Genomic DNA, 19646 nt, shown 5'->3' on the forward strand with positions numbered 1-19646 from the left:
GTCTGGAACAAAGGCAGCCTTTAGCCACAAGGCATTCACGGAAGTGAGCGATCCCTTCAGAAATTGACTCCAGACAACTGAGTCCTTCCACTTGACTCCTAACATATAGAAACAGGATCAAGCCTATGTAGCAACTTTGCTGGAAGTTTACCTTTCTTTTTCCTCTTGATATTTACTAGAACAGTGCCATCTAGGCTCTGTGGAGTTTCCTCTCACTCCTACTCAGAAACAAATGCTAAAAGAGCTTTGCTTTTTAAAAACATTTTGATACTTCTGATACTACCATGAATGCTTCCATGAATGCTCTTGTTGACTGATGTAATTTTCCTCAGAGTGTACTTTTTTTTTTTTTTGAGTTAGAGTTTCACTAGGCATTTCAGACTGGCCTTGAACTCACTATAGCCCAGGCTGCCCTCAAACGTGCATTGATCTTCCTGCCCCAGCCTCCCTAGTGCTGGGATTACTGGCACAATCCACCACACCTTTCAGGGTGTTATTTTTAAGACTATACTGTCTTCCTCCTCCTTCACTCTGTACATCTGCACACCATACAGACATCTCAATACAGCACTGATTCTCAACAAGCTGCAAATTAGGTCATTGCTGGCCTTTTGGCTGGGTCAAACAGATCAATAAGGCTAGAGCTAATTTTGGCACATTTCCTTCCCTTTTAGACTCCTCAAGGAGTTTTCTATAGTCTGGTGTCTATTAATAATCAGGTGCCTATAGTGTTAAATGAAATGGGCTGAGTGGCTTTCCTTGAGCTCACCATGTTCTGGTGGGATTCTAGAAGCAGGTGGTCCCACCAAGCTAGTTTTTAATAACACTTGAGTGTCATTTGGGTTGGAAGGAATTCAAATGAAGAAAGACCAGTGGCAGAAAATACTGTCCAATTTGAAAATGGCTGGAATTCTCCATACCCAGCTGCTAGGCCTCAGTCCCGGGACATTGTCTCAGGGCAAAGGGAAGGGGATGGCAACTGAGGGGCAGAAGCTTGGGGCCCGACTACACAGCAGGGGAGGACTCTCTTGTTCTTGGGAGCATGGAAGAACCCTGTATGTGACTGCGGCATCCCTTCATTTACAAATCTACCACTCTTATCCACTGATTCAGGAACCTGAATCAATTTAGATGCAGATCTGGGGTTTCATTTTTGTCAGTGAGACTGAGGGAAAAGATTCAGGAAATCTTAGTGCTTCTGGGGTGTGGAGTCATACAGGCTTGGTTTTGTGTCTCAGCTTTGTAACTATGTGACCTCAGGTGCTAAACACTGAGGGTTTTTTTTATCATCTATAAAATGAGGATAATGTAACCTATCATAAGATTAAAGTCAGGATTAAATGAGATAAGCCATGTAAACATTTAACAGTGTTTTTGTTATGACTGTTATCAAAGGAAGCACTTCATCAAGTTTAAACTTAGATTTCCCAATGTTTGAGCAGTGAACTACTACTTTGGACCCAGTTCCTAGTGATGAGAACCTCTGAATGAGAATAAACCATAGCGCTAAATCCAATGAATTTATGTCATAGCTGCCACGTGTTGTTACCAGTACAAATATGGAGAGATGAGCTCAAACCAGTGAATCAGACCACACAAAAATGACCAGAGGGGCCAGCAGTGTTCAACCTAGGGAGCTCAAAAAGAATATCCCAGCTTCTGGTCCTAGAGATTCCGGTATTACTGATCAGAACAGACTGAGGTTCGGGGCCTCAATTGCTCAAATGTTCATTCAGATCTGAGAACTACCACCCTAGCTGAGAAGTAAACTGTTTTCTTGAAGAATATATATCATATTCCTTCCACTGGAAAAAACATATTGATCTCTTTGACAGGGACCAAGCATAGGACCAGATGCTGGATTAAGTCATGGCTTCAAATTTAAGATTCCTACAAGCTGACAGAAACCTACAAGCAGGCAGGTTTAACACCAGTGTAGGTGTGTGTTCATAGGGGGAAAATACCACAGATGTTGGGGAAGATCAAGATGTCGGAGATGTTCTTGATTTTTGGGGAGGATCTGCTCCAGCCTGCTGGTGGAGAAGGTGCTTCACACAGAAGCAACAGGTTAAACAAAACCCCAGAGAAGAAAACTCACAGAGTGCTCCAGATAACCCAGTGAATTCAGTGAGACTGAGTACAAGAACAAGTCTAAAAGATGAAGAAGGACAGCCAGAACGAGTTCCTCAGAAGGTAGGCAGGGATGGGTTTTAAGCAGGAGGTGGAACAGTCAGATCATTCTGGCTAAGAGGTGAAGAGGGGAGCAGAGAGAGACCGAGGTAGAGTTGCAGAAGACAACTCCAAGGTGCCTACAGCAACCAAGAGAAGTTTAACATGCAACAAACTTGAGAGGTGTTAGAAGAGGACATGCCTGATGACTAGGGCCAGCTGGGGAGGACAGGAGTCAAGGAAGAGGCCAAGCCTCGAGTGGGAGCATTCAAGGGGGTCAGGTGATGTCTGCCAAGCAAGAAAGGGAAGGAAAGGAGGCAAGACAGGTATATGAGGGGATCAGAGCCTTCAGGGGAAATGTTAACACTGGCTTCATCTGAAGACCATAACTTGCACTGGTCAAGCCCAGGAAAAATCCTGAAAATTTTGTTTCTGATTTATTCAGTGCATGATATTCTAGTAATAATTGGAATATCTTGTTCATTTGAAACCTTGAGGATTTCTATCAGACAGGAAAAATAGAGTTTTAAGGAAAAGCACACATGTGGACCTAAGTATGTTTTGTTCTCTTGTTCCTTGCTCAGCCCAAGAACATGTCCATGGCTGCCACCAGGTCTGAAGATGGCTCAGAAGAGGACCAAGATTAAATGCTTGCAGGTGTTTTGAAAATGAAAGGCTAGGTACAAGAGTGCTTGGTACCCTCATCTGCAGAGAAATTAATAAAGGAAGTTATTACATTAATATGTTCTGCAAGGCATACATGGAAACAGGTTTGTAAGCAGCTCCATTTATTTGAGTAAATAGCTTGTAAATAAATCATTGGTAAACATTACAAAATTAAATACATTTTCAAAAGCTTGCCAGTATACATAAAATTCACAAACATAGTTTTCTTAAAAAATAAAATATGTTCAGAGCACCCTTGATATAAAATGCCCAGTTCCTGTCCTCTGACAGGACCACCTGGAGACATCTTACAGTAGGTGGGGTTTCCATGAGGAGGCAGCAGGGACCTCCTATAGGGCAGGAAGAGTTTCTCCTCTCATCCCCTCAACCCACAACCACCCTGCCATGCCATCTGAATTTGAATTCTTCTCCAGAGAGCTGGTATCTAATGGGGCAGGGCAGGTGTTAGGCCTAGCTTCAAGCATGGAGAGCAAGGTCAAAATTAGGGCCAGGTACTCCACAAATCCTCCCCATGAGCCACTGAGAGAAGCTAAAATTCAACCGTGTTGCTAAACCTGCAACCCTGCTGTATCAACTTGCAGGAAAAGATGATGTCTTTTTATCTCTGTACTTGTGCAACATTCAGTTCATACTCCCACTCTGATGCTACCCAAGTGCAGAAGGAACCAGAATCTACTTTTAAGGAGGAACACGCTCAGTCCACTAACTTCTGACCTGCTTGTGTGGAGAAAAAATAATATACAGTATTTGGCTGAAAGCAGAAAATTCACTGCTTTTTCCATTGTAAAATACCATCCAGATAGCATGGGCATTTCTCTAGAAATCATGTTAGTTCTTCAAATTAAGGGTTCATAAAACTTTAAACAATCACAAATGAGGCAAAAATGATCTGGCAAAGCATCCCAACCAATGAAACAACAGAAAGTTCAGAAATTAAGCCCTTGACCAACTCAACATTTTTGTAGTGTAGCTCATTTCACTTTGGTACAGAAAGTAAATGTTGAAGGTCAACAGCATTCACATGAAGAATGCCTCATGGCCTCTTGAAAAACCCATGTGCTGTGACCTTCCATGAAAGAATGATCACAAGCTTATTCCATCAAGATGAAATAAAACTCACATCTACATTTTAACTTAGTTGTGTGTAGATATATACAAGTACAAGAAGCTAGACATCTGAGTCAAATGTACAACTTGAGAAAAATTATTACCAAACTGCTTGTAAGAAAACCATCTTCCCTGTATAATAAGGTCCTAAATATCTGAGTCTTTGCAGAAAACAGCCTGGCCCGGCCTATCCTTGTATGTCCACCTGCTTTAATTATCCGTGGTTGGACTGCAGTCAGAGTTATGATATCTTTTCTATTAAAATATTACACTAATAAAAGCCTTTTAAAAAACGACAAAAAAGAACACTCTTGAATAAATGTCTAATAAGAGTCCCTCCCCACACCCCAACAAAACGTTTTTCATAAGAATGACTATTGTTTAATAAAAGTCTTCATGAAGTCTACATTGCAGGGCCTTTCTTTATCTTTGACAGAATCCACCATGTTCAGAATCATACATTCTTCTTCTGTGGAGGGCTCAGTTTCCTCATACCTCTTATCCGAGACAGCAGCTCTTTGATAAATTCCTAAAAGAGATCAAACAAGTTAATACGAAGTGTCACAAATAAAATTTGTGTTTCAAGTCTGCTTAAAGTAATTGGTGCTAACTGCAATTAATCTTAGTTGATGAATTTGATTGGGTACATTAACCTTAACTGGTCTAACACAGGAAATTTTTAAACAAATGAGTCCTTAAATGTCACAGCAATGCAATCTCTCTGCTCTACAGTCCTTGGGAAGGAAGGCAGACCACTTTCCCTCCCTACATGACCTGTGACAGATGGGTGGCTTCAGCACTCCTCAGTCTGGCTGCCAGCATATGGATTATCTGCATAAGATTCTGACTGAGTAGGTCTAGATTGGGGGCTTAGATTCCAAATTTCTAACTAGGTCACAGGTGGTACCAGCGTTGTCTCCAGGCTTTTCTCGAAAGAGCAAGGCTTGCCTAACTAGTGCTTCTTCAAGTAGTTCCTTATGAAACCACAGTGTTGGACACCCCCCCCCCGCCCTGGTGTCTGGTTCACGGATGGGTGTGGGGTCCGAGTTTCTGACTGCCTCCCAGGTACTGCTGATGTCTATGGTCCCAGGAGCAAATTGAGAATCACTAGTCCAGATCACATGAAGAGTCTATGCATATGTTTTGGCTGAAAACCATAAAAAAAGCCAAAACAAAACAAAATCACATTTATGTTATGATTTTTAGTACCTGCACATGTCAAAATTAAAATTTACAGAATATTTACCACTTGCGATGAGTTGTGATTTTTTTATTCTACTAATTTCATTTACAAAGGAATATTTTTATTCTATTAATTTCATTTTCTACAATGATTTCATAAATGCATCAGAACCCAAAAACTGAAGAACCTCTAGAATATTCTCTACTTTATGCCATCAGAAATCGGCTAAGTCACTTTTAAAATGTTTGGCTATTGTTAAGTCACATTTATTAAGTAACAGTAACTTCCTCATCCTATTTTTTTATATATGAAAGACAAAGCTGACAGCCATCCTGACTTTCTGATTAGCAAATAACAGTGAGGAAGAAAACTAACCATATCAGGATCACCGCAGGTAAAACCCCTGTACTGATTTCCAGTTCTAAAACAGTGAGCTTAAATAATTGATTTTTGTACATCATCATAATTTGCTTCTTTAATAGCCTTTTGGCTATTATAAAATACATGCTTTTTTCTTCCTAAAATGCTTGGAAAACATAAGCCAGTTACAATGTATTTCTTAGAATTTTCTACTATGGATATTGTTTTTACCTAATTAAGATCATACTGTATAACTATATCATTTTTTTCCTCACTCAGCATGATGTCAGAAGCTTTTTCACAAGTTACAGTTTTCCTGAAAATTATGTTAATGGTTATACAATGCTTTATTATATGGATTTTGTTCACTCTGCTTAATTTCTCTAGATTTCTAAATGGTTCCTGGCATTCTAAACTTATAAACAATGATGCAACATGTGTATGTATAATTCTTTGTTCAAAGTTTAAATTATTCCCTTTTGATAGCTATCCCAGAAATGGGTCAAAGAATGCAAATGTTTTAATCACTACCATTTCTGACCTTGGACAGAATGGAATAGAAGTCAAGTAAAATGGAGGCCTTATTTCAATTTTCTTTGAACACTATCTAATGTGAAGAATTTTGTTAAGACAAAATTATGCCACATTTTCTTATATTTAATATTCATTGTGAAAAGTTAAATGGATTTCCTATTGCCCCTTTTACTATGTGATTTAACCAATATAGAGTATTTTGTACATATAGTTTCAAGTTTGTTGTTTTTGGAATCTGTTATCCATATGACTATGGTAAAGAGTTTCAGCATTTGCCTATAATTTTGCTTTCTTTCTTTTTTTAAACCAAGGTCAGAATCACAAATCTTGTAACCTATTTTGTTTATTAACTCTGGTACTTTATTTGCATAGCATGCACGAAGTCCTAGGTTCAATCTCCAGGCCTGCCAAACAAACAAACAAACAAATAAAAAACAGGTGTGGTGGTGTATGCCTGTAATCCCAGCATTTTGGAGGCTAAGGTAGAAAGATCACTGTGAGTTTAAGGCCAGCCTACACTACATAATGAGACCCTATCTCAAAAATCAAAAAACAAAACAAAACATAGACCTTTTTCTTCAAAACAAAAATGATTTGGTATTTAAATAAAATCCAAATATTCTCAAAACTTTGGTTATTATGTGCATAAATCTCAAAAATTAGAAAGTTTAAATAAATGATAAAATTTGCCTTGTGCTTATGATGTATTCACAGTAATGCAAAACTCTCATTTAAATTTTATTTCATCATAATTTACATGTCAGTATCTTAATATACTGTTTTGTGCACAAACAGTTAAATTTGCATACTTGGGTGCTCAGCTGAGAGGTTAAAAAATAGCACAACCAATATTTATTTTTCATATAGAATCTTGGCAATGCCACTTAAACAGAAGGATTCTGTTGATTACAGATGATTGTTGAGGAAGATTCAATCTTAGAATCTTCAATTAGAGATTCAAGGATCTCTAATCAAAAATACTTTGATAACTCTTGGTTTATATTACTCAAAAGCATTAGAAAGCAGTAACGACATATATCATTACTTCCAAAACAAATCACTCAGCCTTGGATGAGTTACACTGATTTCATCAGACAGGGTCACTCTTTTGAGGAAATGACCTCTGAGTTGAATGCTGATTTAACACAGGCCAGTGTGGAAAAGTCCTGGACATCCAGCTGGCAGCATACAAGCAGAGCCCTGCAGAAAAGCAAGCCAGGAAATGGGGGCCATAGCCAAGAAAAGCAAGGGTGAGCAGGTGGGGCGATGCTAGAGGTACTGGGTGAGACTATTAAGGCTCCGTAGGCCACAGTGAGTTGATGATAGACAGCTATCCGGGCAATGGGAAGACCCTGGAAGCTTGATGTCACAGCAGTATCACCTGATTCGTGTTATTAAGAGTCCTTTGGCTGCAGTATGATGCATGGATCTTGTAAAGACTGGAGCTACTGCAGTGGTGCAGGTGAGAGATGTGGATGGAAACCAGAGTGGCAGAGCCAAGAGACCTTGCTGCTGGGGGGACTGTGGAAGGAAGGGGCAGCTGAGAGTGGGGCAGGAAAGAAGGGAATGAAAGTCATACTGCTCCTCACAACTAGCTGGTAAAGTGGCATCATTTGCTGAACAGATGGGGACAACCAAAGAGAAAAGCAACAATTTACAGATTTGTGACGAGATGACAAGAAGGCAGATAACTACGACTTGGAGTTACAGCTGCTTCCTGGAGACAGCATAGACATCACCAGCATCCTGATCAGAGGCTTTCAGCTTAACAACATGACAAACAATTATATTCATGTGACTTACAGAGACACAAGCCTGAAATAAAAGTTTCATGAAGAAAATATAGCTCTCCTATCTTATTTTGAAATAATACAGGTCAAGACCAGCTACTGGAATTCACATCTAGAGTTTGTAAACACAATGGTCCAGACCTAAACTACTGACTACAGCAACCACTAACCACATGTGGTGACTGAAACTGAAATTAGTTAGAACAAATTAACACTTAGCATATATTTTGTTAGTCACAGTAGCTACCCTTCAAGCACTCCATAGCCACATATGGCCAGTGGCTACCACTTTGGACAACACAGATGGAGTGTATTTCCGTGGTCATTGAAAATTCTACGGGTGCTGAAGCTAGAAAATGCAGGACAAGTCGGGATAACCCTGGAGGTGTGAACAGAGAGGAAAAAGGCAGAAAAACAAGACTGACAGGCGAGGGCTGGTGGAGGAACTGGACCCACATGTGGCAGCAGGCAGAAACAAAAAGAATGCTGCTAGGGTCCACGAAAAGAAAGCATTTTTAAAACGAAGAGATGTTCAGTGAAGTCAAGTGCTCATGAGAAGATGAGCAAACCAAGAAGACAAAGTACTGGATTAGGCAAGAGAAGGGTCATTGAACCCTGAATCAGAAAAGTTTCAGCAGAATGGATGGAAAAGAAGCTCCCACCACTACAACTGTCCCAGTGACTCTTCTGTCAAACAGCTTCCCTGAGGTACAACTGACATGCCATAAAGTGAACATACTGAGGTTTACAATCACCACAGCCATCCTCTCTGTATAATCAATATAATGGATATATCCAAATTTCTGGAAGTTTCCTCATAATCCTTGGCAATGCTTACCTATAATTAAACAAACAAACAGGGTGTCTCCAAGCCAGGTACTTTGTCACTGCCTTTATGCAGCTGCTTCCCTTGTGACTCGCATATGTACTGAAAATGCTTAAAGGATGAACGCAAGCTCCTCTCCAGCCCCAGGATTTCCAAATGAAAATGAAAAGTCATTTCAGGCAATTCCCTCACAATGAAGGGCATGATCCTCTGTGATACTCAAAAAAGAGCCCTTAACTCTGTTATGACCTCTCAACTCCTGGCTCTGCAGCTGGTTGAGAATGGATGAGGTGCTCCACATCCATTGTGGGCGTGAGAGTGGCTTCCACACCAGGAGGTGGGCTGGGATTTCCTCACACAGAAAGAAAAGGGAACTACCACTGATGGAGGTCTCTGAGGAGCCCTTTTCCATGGTACCATGTTTAATCCAATGCAGCAGGTTTTACAGTTCAGAAAAACTTATCTTCTCATTTGTTACAAATCATTTGCCCAGTGCCACAAAATCAGTACAATATTTGAATGCAGGACCCTTGATGCCAACACAATTGGATAAATATGTACCAAGCCTCAACTTGACCCTAAGTGGAGTCCGTGCCAGATTCTGCCCTAAATTCAGAGCTACAAAGCAGAAAGGGCAGATGTGTTGTTTTCCTGGGGCTTCCAGGCCTGTTGGGAAGGAAGACAGAAAGAGGACAATCTTAACAAGGCCTGAGCCACAGAGCCATGTCACCTTGCAGGCAGAGGGACAGCCCAAGCCAGCCTTCTCCTGCTTCTCCCACTCAGCCTCTTGCATGGGATGACAGGGCAAAAAAAAGGTCACTGATAGCTTCAAGAGCACCTGAGTGAGTACAAGCTCTGTGTGCACACAGGAACCATACAGTATTCAAATTGCCAGTTCCCTCTCCCTCCATCCCCCTGGCTTCTCTCCTCCCCCATGTCTCCTTAAAGGGAACCTCGTTTACTGATGGTCTTGCCAACAGTTTCCAAGGTGTGTCTACTCTGATTTCCTAACAGTGGAAATACTCTTTCAGCCAACTGCTCCAATTTTAAAAAGCAAAATAGTGCCCTGAGCCATCTTTCAATACAATCTACTTTTTAGGCTGTTTCAGCAGCTTTTGTCCAAATGTTCCTCAAAATGCCACCTAAGATCCTAGATGGGCCTTAGGCACCTCAGACTTTGCCTACAGCTGAAATGCTCCCCCACTGTGGGCTGCCAGACCCAGCACTGGCTGGGTACCCAACGGCCACTGCATGGATCACTGAGCGCTGTGGTTAATGTGTGCTTGGGTCATGGTATGAACTTCAGGCTGTGAACAGCACATGTGCTGCTTCCAGGGAAGCCACCAGTGACTCAGCCAAGCATGTTTCTGCCTATGTGGGTGTCAGATCCCCCACGGTCACTGCTGAGGAGATGCACCCTGGCCTCTCGCAGTCCTGCCTGCTGGAATTGCACCTACCTCAGCAGCTTGCTTACCTGACTCCTGCCTTTAACCTCTCCTTCTGCAGTTCGAGCAATAGCCCAGTGCCAAATCTACCCCTGCAGGGCCACTTCAGCCACAGAACTTCTCCTCTCAAAGGCCACAGATGTGTAACTGTTCTTCACTTCATCAAGTGTTCGCAATGGACCTGAACGCATTCTTTCAGGATCATTTGCCTATCGGCTACCATGCCATGAACACACGCACGTGTGCACACACACAAAGCCAGCACCAACCACCACTGCTAGCCCTTCTTCTTCCTCCCAACTGTGTGCCCTTGAAAGTCTCACTTGTTCACACTGTAAGCAAAGTCTCCACCCTTCCCTCCAACAAAAATCCTCTCTTAAACCAAATAAAAAATTCCCATCTCCAATATGTGCCTCTCTAAATTCCCCTGGACCCCAAGCCCAGCCCTTCCCCACTGCTGGACACTACTTTTGTATTCATCTTTTTTTATACATTAATTTACATGTGTACTACTCTTTCCCACAGTGTGCGTAGTTCTGTTTTGCTGTACATGTTTCAAGTTCAGATTCAGTTCACTGAGCAGCTTCTTGGTGGTAGGAACACTGGACATTTCATGTGTCTTCTTCGTCTGTCTGTCTGTCTCTCTCTCTCTCTCTAAAGAATGGGATAGGGACCTAATCTAGCACCCACGGCCATGCCTCCAGGATTCACCCAGACACACCCAGGAGTATGCTTTACTAATCCGCTGGGAGTTTCTCAATCCAATGAATCTGACATCGGGATTAACAGTCACCAAGTGTGTTGATTTAGATGTGTTGGTGCCCTCACACCATCACAGTGCTCTCTGAGAGAGGAAAGGGTAACAGAGAGAGGCCAGGCTGCAGGCCATTATGAAGGGACGAGATGATACTCTGCCCTGCCAAGTGATGGGCATCAAGGACCATGCCAAGATCCCCAACTGCCTGTATGAGGGGTAAGGTGAAAGGATGCAGTAAGAAAAAGAGAGAAATTTAGTGATGTATGAGAGAGGGCCGGGAGGTCAATGCCTCTATGTGGGCAGAGACCTTCGCATTTAATAATTAAATGCATATTATAAAAAAGGCTCAGCAAAATTTAGGGCTTTCCTGAAGTTACACAGTTCCTGAGTGGTCAGAGCAGCATTCATATCCTATGTCAACCTAAAGGCGTAAGGAATCTGGGATCATCACTCTAGAACGGAGGTGTAATTTCTCTCTGCATGAGAGCTCTTGCTTATTAAACCATCATTTTAGGTCATTTTGGTCAATTGCCAGCTCAAATGGCTTTAGTACATACAATACACACATTCATCTTTTAGCTTGTGAGTATGGGAAAAGGATAACAGACTTTATCTGTGAAAATGACTGCACTTTGTAAGTAGACTGTGAAAGTTGTCACCGCAGTGTAAACTTTTCCCTCTAGTTCTCACCAGAGCCTCTTCCCAGACAGTGACAAATCCCCAGAAGCAGGTCCTGTACACAGGGAAATTTGATACACTGTATCTCTGAATTGTACTTCTGTGGCTGGGGATCACATCCAGGGACCACAGAAGTGCAAAACAGAGAAAGATCAAATGAAATCCCTGCCTCAAACCACACACACAAATAAATTGAGGGAGTGTCAATACCTGGGTTTAAACAGTCAAAACTTTTAAAACTAAATATGAAATTCTATTAAAACAAAACATAAGCCTTTATGTTACCATAGATAAATTCTGCTCTGACCACTCAGGAACTGTGTGACTTCAGGAAAGTCCCTAAAATTCTCTGAGCCTTTTTTAGAACATAATTTTAGTTATTAAATGAGGTCTCTGCCCATCCTGAGCACCAGAATAGTAAAAGATTTCTTAGATAACATTTTTTAAAGCACATGCCATAAAAGATATCATTGATAAATCTGACTTCAAAACTTAATTCTCAACATAAAAGGCATCATAGTGAAAAGTAAGTTGCATAGTTTGAGAAAATAAATTTGCAATCTACATAAAGGTCAAAGTATTGTCATCTAGAATACTAGAATATATAAAGAATTTTGAAAAAAATCAAGAAGTAAAACTCAACAACTCAAAGAAAAGGAGTCACAGAATTTGACACAAAAATTCCCAGAGAAGAAAAATAAACAACCTATAAAAATGTGCCTCCCAAAGGCTAATCTTCCTGCTCTTGTCACTCCCCTCGGTTGCAAGTCTTATTCACCCTTGTTTTCTTGGCATATTGCTTAATGTGTAAGAGGCACTCAGCAAAGTTTGCAAAGCAAAAGAATTATACTTTGTCAAGTACAAGGAAGGAGAAATGTAAGAAAGGAATGAATCCATAAACTGGCATGAAAGGCGCTAGAATCTCTGATGCCCATTAAGTGAGAGGGAAAAGAAACTGTATCAATTGGTCTAACAACTCTGAAAGCTCTCAAAGTGATTCTTAAGTGCTGTGAAACTAGCCAGGTGCAGAAGGTGGGCCAGGGGAGGCATCTGAGGAAGAGTGGAGCCTAGGTTGTTCCTTCACAGGCCTGCACACAGACACAGGTACACACACACACACACACACACACACACACACACACACACACGATGAAAGAAGCAGTAGGAAAAAAAAGGAACATTTCCTGGAGTGTGAAAACTGACTCCATATAACACATAGCCACCTGGTTTACAGGCTTCTAAGAAAGAAGTCGAGACGGGTTCTGAGGGGCTCTGGCAGCTGCCATGAGAACAGAAGGTGCTTTCTTACTCCGCAGTTCCTGCCACATGGCTGTCACAGGAGCCTGGCATCGCAGGGCACTCTGTACTCTGAGTCCTCATCTTCCCCATCCTTCTGACCCTGGGGCATTCAGTGCCTGCTCCAGCCTGCACCACAGGCAGCAGATGGACACACAGCTTGTAATTATCACTATAGTCAGGCGTCTGGGAGCCTTCCCTGGTCAAAGTAATTAATGTGTCACACTCATTGATGATAATGTGCTGCTTTAAAAAGATGGGTCCATTGGAAATTAGGAGTAAAAAGGAGAAACCGCAGTGTCACTGAGAAGCATCACTTTGTGCTTACAGTGCATTTATGTCAGTCTTCCAAAAAGTTTAAGACATTAAAAAAATATAAATAGATATCATGCAGTATCCTTTTAATCAGAAATATTTCCCAACAAGAGGACTTGTAAAAGAAAATGTTTTGAAGTCACTGCCTGGGAACAGTGTCACTCGGGCAAGCTCCCATAACGGTCCCAGGAAGAACCCTAGATGCTCAGTCTGCTTTTCCAGAAAATACACAATCCAGAGGCACAGTGCATAGGGTGGGGGCCAAGGGATGCAGCAGGTAAAGATTAGAAAGGTTGGGATCCACATAGGTCACACACCTCTCTGTGTGCCCTGTCCTTTTTCTTCTCCAGAGCAGTCACTGCATATTCACAGGTTGCTCCTGGCCCCAGTGTCACTGCCAACTTACAGCACCTGTAGTCACCTTGAGTGCAAATGTGACACAGCTGCCTGGCACTTCTTCCAAAAAGCCTGACAGTCAACAGGGGAATGAGGCAAGTTTGCATCCAGGTGGAGAAAAAGAACTATCAGATCCACCAAAGTTTAGATCAGTGAGGAAAATGAAAGGGTAGGATGTGCCTCTTTGAAAAGGTGATGGTAACATCTGAAAACTGTTCCAAATGGCAAAAAGTTGTCACCCAGAGAACCAACTAAGCTCTCCAGATCACTGTAAACTTCAGCTTGACTGTGTGGGTCCCTCGGGAGGCCAAGGAGTCAGTCAGTGCACCAGCACAGACTGAGCTGTGGGCTGTGTGCCAGCCTGCGGGGCTCGGATGTGGTCCCCACTGTCACAAATGTCCCAGCCTCCTCAGGAAGGCCTGTACCTCCTCGCTCACCACTGAGGTGGTTCCTTTCTCCTCTTTGCGGTGAAGGAGGCTAGGACTGCTATCTTTTCTTATCTGAGTGGATTTTGTTTTTCTTTATCTGAAAAGAGGCCTATGCTTACAAGCCTCTTACAAGGAGGTGTTCGTGGCCACTGCTTCTTGCCACTTCTGCGTCCTGGTCCTTGTTTTCCTTCTTCAGCTAAGTCACTGTTATTTTCTTGACTATCTGCCTTGAAGGATTAATCTGTTCTGCTCAAAGGACAGTCCCACTCATCTATGTCACAGCTTCAGCCCACTGCTCTTAATTTACTTTTTAATGTAAATTCCAGGCTTTACTTGAGGAGTTCACTTACCACCATCGGATGGCATGTAATTCTTTCCTCACTTACTGAGCGAGGATTTCTCAGTCTTCACATTTGCAATCCAGGCATCAAATAAAAGCCACATAAATAACGTGACCTCAGTAAATAGTTACTGGGGGGAATTCAGGAAAAATAATCTCGTTTTATAATCACTAAGGAAACTAAAGTAATTTCATTAAGATTCCTATTATCCACAACAGAGAATACTGTTTGCTGTGTTGTTCAAAAGAGCTCACACAATCAGTAAATCAAAAACAAATTTATTTGAGGTTTTAGAATTGCAATTTGGAAAGCAGAGGTTCCTGTGGAAACTACAGTTAGGGAGTGGTTTAGAGGGCTCTTTCAAGAGTGAAAGGAAGAAATTAAAGTGGGTTGGCAGATTGCTTATCAACAATAGTGACTGTAGGGAAAGTTTACATCCATAGCTTGCAGGTCTGACTAGACTACAGTACTTTTCCAGCAGAGTTAAGTTCATCCAATTCGCAGGATATTGCATCTCTGCACATGACTTTCTTAAAGAGAGACAGTGAAGTTCACGGAGGAGCCCCCGCAGCACAGAATGGGGCTGGGTGACAAAATGGAACTGCTGGTGTCAGCCTTCTTTCACATATCTAAATCTTGTCTACATAAAAGAAATTCACTCATAGACTTTTTTATTTGCTTTTTTTTTTAATCTTAACTCTTTGTCAAAGATATGGAAATCCAAGTGTCATTTGTGGGATGGTCCTTTGACTTTTTTCCAACCTCACACTTGCCAGGTGTGGGATGGTCTTTAAGTCAAATTATTTCTTCTATCCAAATAAGTTTAAACACAGGAAGAGAAAGTAGAGCTTTTTCAATATAGGATCGACCATTCTGTATTTAATGAGTAAGAAAAAGCCACAAAATCACAGTCAATCATGAGAAATGTCTACCAGGTGCAGTGCCTTTCAAAATCTGTGATCTGGAGTCGGAGGTATTTTAGTTCATGGGTAGAGCACTTGCCTATCATTCACTAGCCCTTGAATTTGATTCCCAGGACCACTAAATAAATACATAAAGTATAACATCATTAATTATTGGGGACAGGGTAAGATACATTTGGCTTTTTGGATACTGGGCATCTTTTTTATGTCATTATTACTGTTATCATCATCATCATCATCATTTCTTGTGGTCATCCGGTGTCTAAAAGCATGTGGTAAAGAATTTAACTGTGTTACAAAAGGACTATTCACTGCCCTCCACTCTGAGATGAGTTCCACACCCTTAGAACATCTGCCTCAAAAAAAAAAAAAAAAAAACTGTCTTCTGTTTACTCTGGAGCTTGGGCCACAGTGGAGCAACAAAGTGATTTGGAATGGGGGCTTGCAGTCATGTGGTATCAGCCGGTGACAGAGGTCACTGTGTGGGCAGTCAGCCGTGTTAACATGACTCACCAGGCCCATGCAAGCTTGCCTGGCTGTTACTCTGTTCATACCGCTGCACATCATGGTCAAAAAATGTCAGTTCCACTGAGCGGAGACAACTGGAAGGTTCCTATTTGGAAATTACCTTGACTCAACCCTATACATCTTCTCTTGGCTGATTTTAATCTGTAGCTTTTCACTATAATGATGGACTATAATTTTAACGAGTTCTATGGGTTCCTCCAGTGAGTTAACAAACCTGGTTCTAGGAAGAACTGAACTTGCAGCTGGTGTCAGAAGGAGGGTAGTCTTACAAACTACTTCCCTAAATTGACAAAAAGTGCTAAATAAAGACCAGGAAATAAGGTAGACTTCTGCTTTACAGCTGTATGTCTGGGGCAAGTTGGTCTAACATTTCTGGAATGATTTTTCCCAGTGAAGATAATGTTCATAAGCTTTATAAATATTCCACAGTGGAGCTTGTGCTCATCTGACAAAAACTCAGAAAAAGACAATGTTGAGTAGGCACAACATAGAATTTGGACTTAAACGTGGATCAAAATGCCAGCTCCTGAATGTCCTGGCTGTTTCACCCTGGGCACACAAAGTCAGATTGAGAGTAGGTGACCAATTGAAAGACTGGGACTAATATCTTTTCAGCTACTAGAAAAGCCACTTGTCTCTGGCCAGCAAACCCCAATCCTTTAAAACGCCCCTGTCCAATTACATTAAAACGGTGTGGAGCCTTCACAGCCATGACCACAATCACTGGAATGCTGTTTCCATCTGACTGTGGTCTTTAGAAGCACCTAATTCCCTAAGTCAGAAACAATGTTCTGAAGATGAGAACTCTTTTTAGAGGAAGACCCAGGAGGGGCCAGACTGGAAGGGTCTGACATAAGACAAGTACTTCTTCACTTGGGCACTGAAACCACAAGTTTAAGCTGAGTCATGTGGCTGCTCACCTAGCATGAGCAGATAGGTCCCCTAAAACCACAGCTGGCAAACAGCTTAGTTCCTAACTTAGACAGTCACTGAATAAACTGACGGCCTGACAGTTCTGTCTTTTATGCCTATCTTATTATTGGACATTTAAATTCTCACCAAATTGACCTGTGGCCTTCTATGAGATATTTTTTAAAAATGAATACAGATATTCACTGTTACATCCTAGTTTCTAGACAAATTACAGACAGATATTTCATATGCATTTATTAAACAAATGAAAAAAGAGAACGTAGTAGAGCAGGAAGCTTTGTCTCCTCTGGTCACTCAGTTTTTTGTGTTTCAAATACCCAGTTTGGATGTTCTCTTTGCTCTAAATTAGCTAAGTAAGGACTGCCTGTACTTCCATGCATATGTAAACTAAACAATAATTTTTAAAAATAGGTTAAGAAGCTGAGTTGATAGGAGCCAGTGTGAACTGGGTAAGTTGATAATGTGCACTGCCAAACCCCATCAGAGAAGTGACACACAGACATGATACCAGGGTTAAAAAAAGGGAAGTCAACAAAGAGAGAAAAATAGAGCCAGCCTGTCTTGCAGAAATTCTAATTCTACTTTTACTTCTAATTCTACTTCCAACCCAAGATCATCTGCACCATGGCAGGGCCATGACATTTCTATGATGACAGCAGATGAGGGACCTAAATGCCTCTCATCACTTACACTCAGACTGAATCATTCAGGTAAAGCCTTAATGCATAGAAACTCACAGATTTCAACTGTTAAAAAAGCTCAAGTTCTATTATAACCTCTGGTTCAAAAAACTAAATAAATGCACAGAAAGAAAAACAGTGTTTATCAGAAAAATGATGCATGAGCTCCAACCAGAGACATGTTTTTCAAAGCCCACTGATGGGCCTGACAGCACTAACAGATGGTAAGGCAGAGCCCTCAAACTATACAAAATGCATTTCCTGTCCATCTTCCAGGACAATGAAGCTGTTCCTATGTGACCACAACACTTAAATGCCATTCAAGTCAAAGATGAGAAATAGGAAAAGCAGTTCCTTTCTGGCCTGATTGCATGTCCCCAAACCCCATCTCTAACATGAACCACCTCCTTTGGGCCACCACTACTGATTATTCAAGTCCAAGTAATAGCCAAAATGAAACACCTCCTTTTCTTCTCGTGTATTATACACACATCCTTTCTATGCTCACTTAGATCAGTTCAATTCTTATATCAACTTCATGTAAAATGTATTTACTACAGGAAAAAAGTAAAATGTCCTTCCTATAATCAATCATTAATACATTATTAGTGTGGTGCACACAATTATATTACTATGTTTTGATGTGGTCATATTAGGAAAGACTTATAGGTCACAAGTCTACAATTTGAATCAAAATAGGGAAACACAAGTTTTTCCCTATTGGCCCTATAACCCATATAGGAGAAAAACTACAGACTCAAAGTATATGACAGAAGGGGATACACCAAAAACAGTATCAAGAAATTAACAGATTTTTAAATGCCTATCTTCACATTTAATAGTCTAAATAATGTAATTACTGTGAATAAGAACATTTCTCATACACAACACATGGTGAGGAAGCATTACTTTCTATGGAATTAGATTTAATGAGTGTGTTAAGGACCTAAGGTATGCCAAGCTTTATATTACACGGTTTCCTACATAGCCTGACTTTTCCACTTGTTGTGGGACCTCAGGCACTCCTTCTATGTCTCAAATTTCTTAACTGTCAACAATAGAGTCTGTTTCATAGCTTTGTTGTAAAGATTAAATAAGATTTTTGATTTCTAGGTAGCATGAAAGAAACTTAGATGCTGCCACCCTATCTTGCCAACAAGTAAAGAGCTACACAAACTCAAACATCAACAACTCTCTGAAGACCCATAAAAGAAGTAAGATCACAGAGCAAATGCTGCCCCAAAGTAGACAGACGGGCAGATAAGTAATTAGGACTCACTGAAGCATAAACCCTAAGTAGCCGCCTCTGTGGGAATCAGGAGACAAGAAATCTCAACTGTAACTGAAAAACTGCTAGAGGTTCAGAGTGGATGAGAGGGAGATTAAAACTCCAAGGAGACTCAGTTATCAAGGAGCCCCCATTCTCTGCAAGTTTTACCTGTAAGAATTAGCTCTACCTGGCCCTCACATTGACTACAAGAAGGAAAGTCCTTTGTGTTTCCAGCATGAGGTGGATGAAGGGACCACTGTGAAACATACCACAACATTCCTTCCTAACAAGAACTGCTCTCAGGAAAAACTAACCAGAGCTTAACCTGGTTGTCAGGTTTTATCAGAACTTAACTGACCTAAAGAAAAAGAACACCCAGCTCTAGCTGGCTTGAACCAGGAGCCCAGGCTAAAGGCAGCAGGGTAGGAGCTGGGGATGGAGAAGGAGAAGCTCCTGTGAAGTTTGCAGTCGAGGAGCACAGGCTCACTGAAAGGCTGCGACCTAGTCCTAGGATCTGAAAGTGCTTTTCCACCCTCTGTACCCTGTCACTGCATTACTAAAGGCTTTTACCCAGTACAAAATGCCCAGTTATCAAGAAAAATTATAAGACAATAATAAAAGACAAAACTAGCAGTTTTTTAAGAGGGAGAAGTATCAAAACCAGAATGTTGTAGGGATGTTGGAATTATCAGGATGGGAATTTAAAACAACTGTTGTTAACATGGTAAGGACTCTGCTGAATAACGTATACAGCATGCAAACACAGGTGAGCAATGTATGCAGAAAGATAGACATTCTAAAAAGAAACCAAAACGATTTCTAGAGATCAAAAACACTGTAGTAGAAATGAAGAACATCTCTGATGGGTTCAACGGTAGATTAGATACACTAAGGAAAGAATCTCTAAGCCTGAGGCTATCTCAGTGGAAACATATGGTGAGATATCCCATGCTCATGGACAGGAAGGCTCAGTAGTCTCAAGATGCCAGCTTTCCCCACT

At 41.3% G+C, this 19646-nt stretch overlaps 1 protein-coding gene across 1 annotated transcript in view; it reads right to left on the reverse strand.

Moving 5' to 3' along the window:
• Positions 1–2940: 2940 nt before the first annotated feature.
• Ppp1r14c (protein phosphatase 1 regulatory inhibitor subunit 14C) overlaps positions 2941–19646 on the reverse strand; it is an 83006-nt gene continuing 66300 nt past the window's right edge. Inside the window, exon 4 of the mRNA XM_063233011.1 lies at positions 2941–4492. Coding sequence (XP_063089081.1) covers positions 4418–4492 — 75 coding nt within the window. The 3' untranslated portion in view covers positions 2941–4417. The remainder of the gene's footprint in view (positions 4493–19646) is intronic.

This window comes from Cavia porcellus, unplaced genomic scaffold (assembly GCF_034190915.1).
Source record: "Cavia porcellus strain 051 isolate PalLab524CR breed Dunkin Hartley unplaced genomic scaffold, mCavPor4.1 scaffold_22, whole genome shotgun sequence".
Lineage (NCBI taxonomy): Eukaryota > Metazoa > Chordata > Mammalia > Rodentia > Caviidae > Cavia > Cavia porcellus.